This window comes from Priapulus caudatus, unplaced genomic scaffold (genome assembly GCF_000485595.1).
Source record: "Priapulus caudatus unplaced genomic scaffold, Priapulus_caudatus-5.0.1 Scaffold7569, whole genome shotgun sequence".
Taxonomy (NCBI): Eukaryota; Metazoa; Priapulida; class Priapulimorpha; order Priapulimorphida; family Priapulidae; genus Priapulus; species Priapulus caudatus.
Window position 1 is genome coordinate 2,014 of NW_014584630.1, and position 1,286 is coordinate 3,299.

The 1,286-nt window shown below is 50.5% G+C and overlaps 1 protein-coding gene across 1 annotated transcript in view; it reads left to right on the top strand.

Moving 5' to 3' along the window:
• Positions 1 to 639, top strand: part of LOC106820141 — a gene marked incomplete at its 5' end in the record, with an annotated part of 2,026 nt that extends 1,387 nt beyond the window's left edge. Inside the window, 2 exons of the mRNA XM_014824688.1 lie at positions 159 to 436; positions 467 to 639. Coding sequence (XP_014680174.1) covers positions 159 to 418 — 260 coding nt within the window. The remainder of the gene's footprint in view (positions 1 to 158; positions 437 to 466) is intronic.
• Between the last annotated feature and the right edge of the window lie 647 nt (positions 640 to 1,286).

Below are 1,286 nucleotides of genomic sequence, written 5' to 3' on the forward strand. Positions count from 1 at the left end.
GAGGGGTTTAGAGACACACTGACGAGGAAGGTGCGGATTCAGAAAGGTGCGGATTCATGGACTACATCCATGCATTCTCCCCCTTTCCCACCGCGCCTCCATACACGCCTCCTCCCGCAGTTAACCACGCAGCTGTTATATCCACATTCTCCCGCCAGGTGGCAGCCCTAGCTACAGCTTGCTGGAGAGTCCCGATGCCTTCAGCCTGCCGTGCAGTCCGATGCAGACGCCGACGACGCCGTACGAACGCGCTCGGGCGGCTTCGTGGGCCTGCCTGCCGGGAATGACCGACTTTACACGAAGATCGATGACGTCAGTGATGATGTCACCGGACAAGCAGCGCTACTACGCCGCGCTGTCGCAGTCATGGCAACTAGAGCTGAATGACCCGAGGTCACCAACAGAGGTTCCTGGCTAGTTCCGGTCACCAACAGAGGTTCCCGGCTAGTTCCGGTCACCAACAGAGGTTCCCGGCTAGTTCCGGTCACTCACGGAGGTTCCCGGCTAGTTCCGGTAACTGACGGAGGTTCCCGGCTAGTTCCGGTCACTGACGGAGGTTCCCGGCTAGTTCCGGTCACTCACGGAGGTTCCCGGCTAGTTCCGGTCACTCACGGAGGTTGCCGGCTAGTTCCGGTAAATGACGGAGGTTCCTGGCTAGTTCCGGTCACTCGTCAAACAATATGGCCGACCGAGAAGTTTAATTAAAATAACTCGTAGAAATTCTAATGAACACTGTCACACGCCGGTATGAATTATACGCGCGCATTTATATGATGATCAAACATTGTTATTGATCGAATGAATGATATTTGTCAATATTTTCTGTGATTTATTAGAACTTGTATTCAAACGACTGTGTTGCAAACAATCGACTGTGTTCTCGTATTTATGCTAACAACCTTATTGCTGCTGCTTAATTTAAACTCCTCTCACTTGCTCTCCTCGTGTCTTCTCTTATCCATTTTCTTCTCCTCAGATCACTTGTTCATACTACATGCCATTCCTTCTCTTACGCTCGTCTCCCTCTTGCTTTTCTTCATCCTATTTCTCCACATTTTACATCTCCTCTGTTTCATCTTGTCTAATGAACTTTAATCGTGCGGAATTTCTACTCAACGGGAAATGGAAGGATATCGTAAAGTAAATCAACCGGATCAATGTTTCCTTCAATTACATTGCTAGTGATTAGATTATTGTGACTACTGCTGCTGCTGCTGCTGCTGTGGCTGCTGCTGCTGCTGCTGCTGCTGCTGCTGTGGCTGCTGCTGCTGCTGCTACTGCTGCTG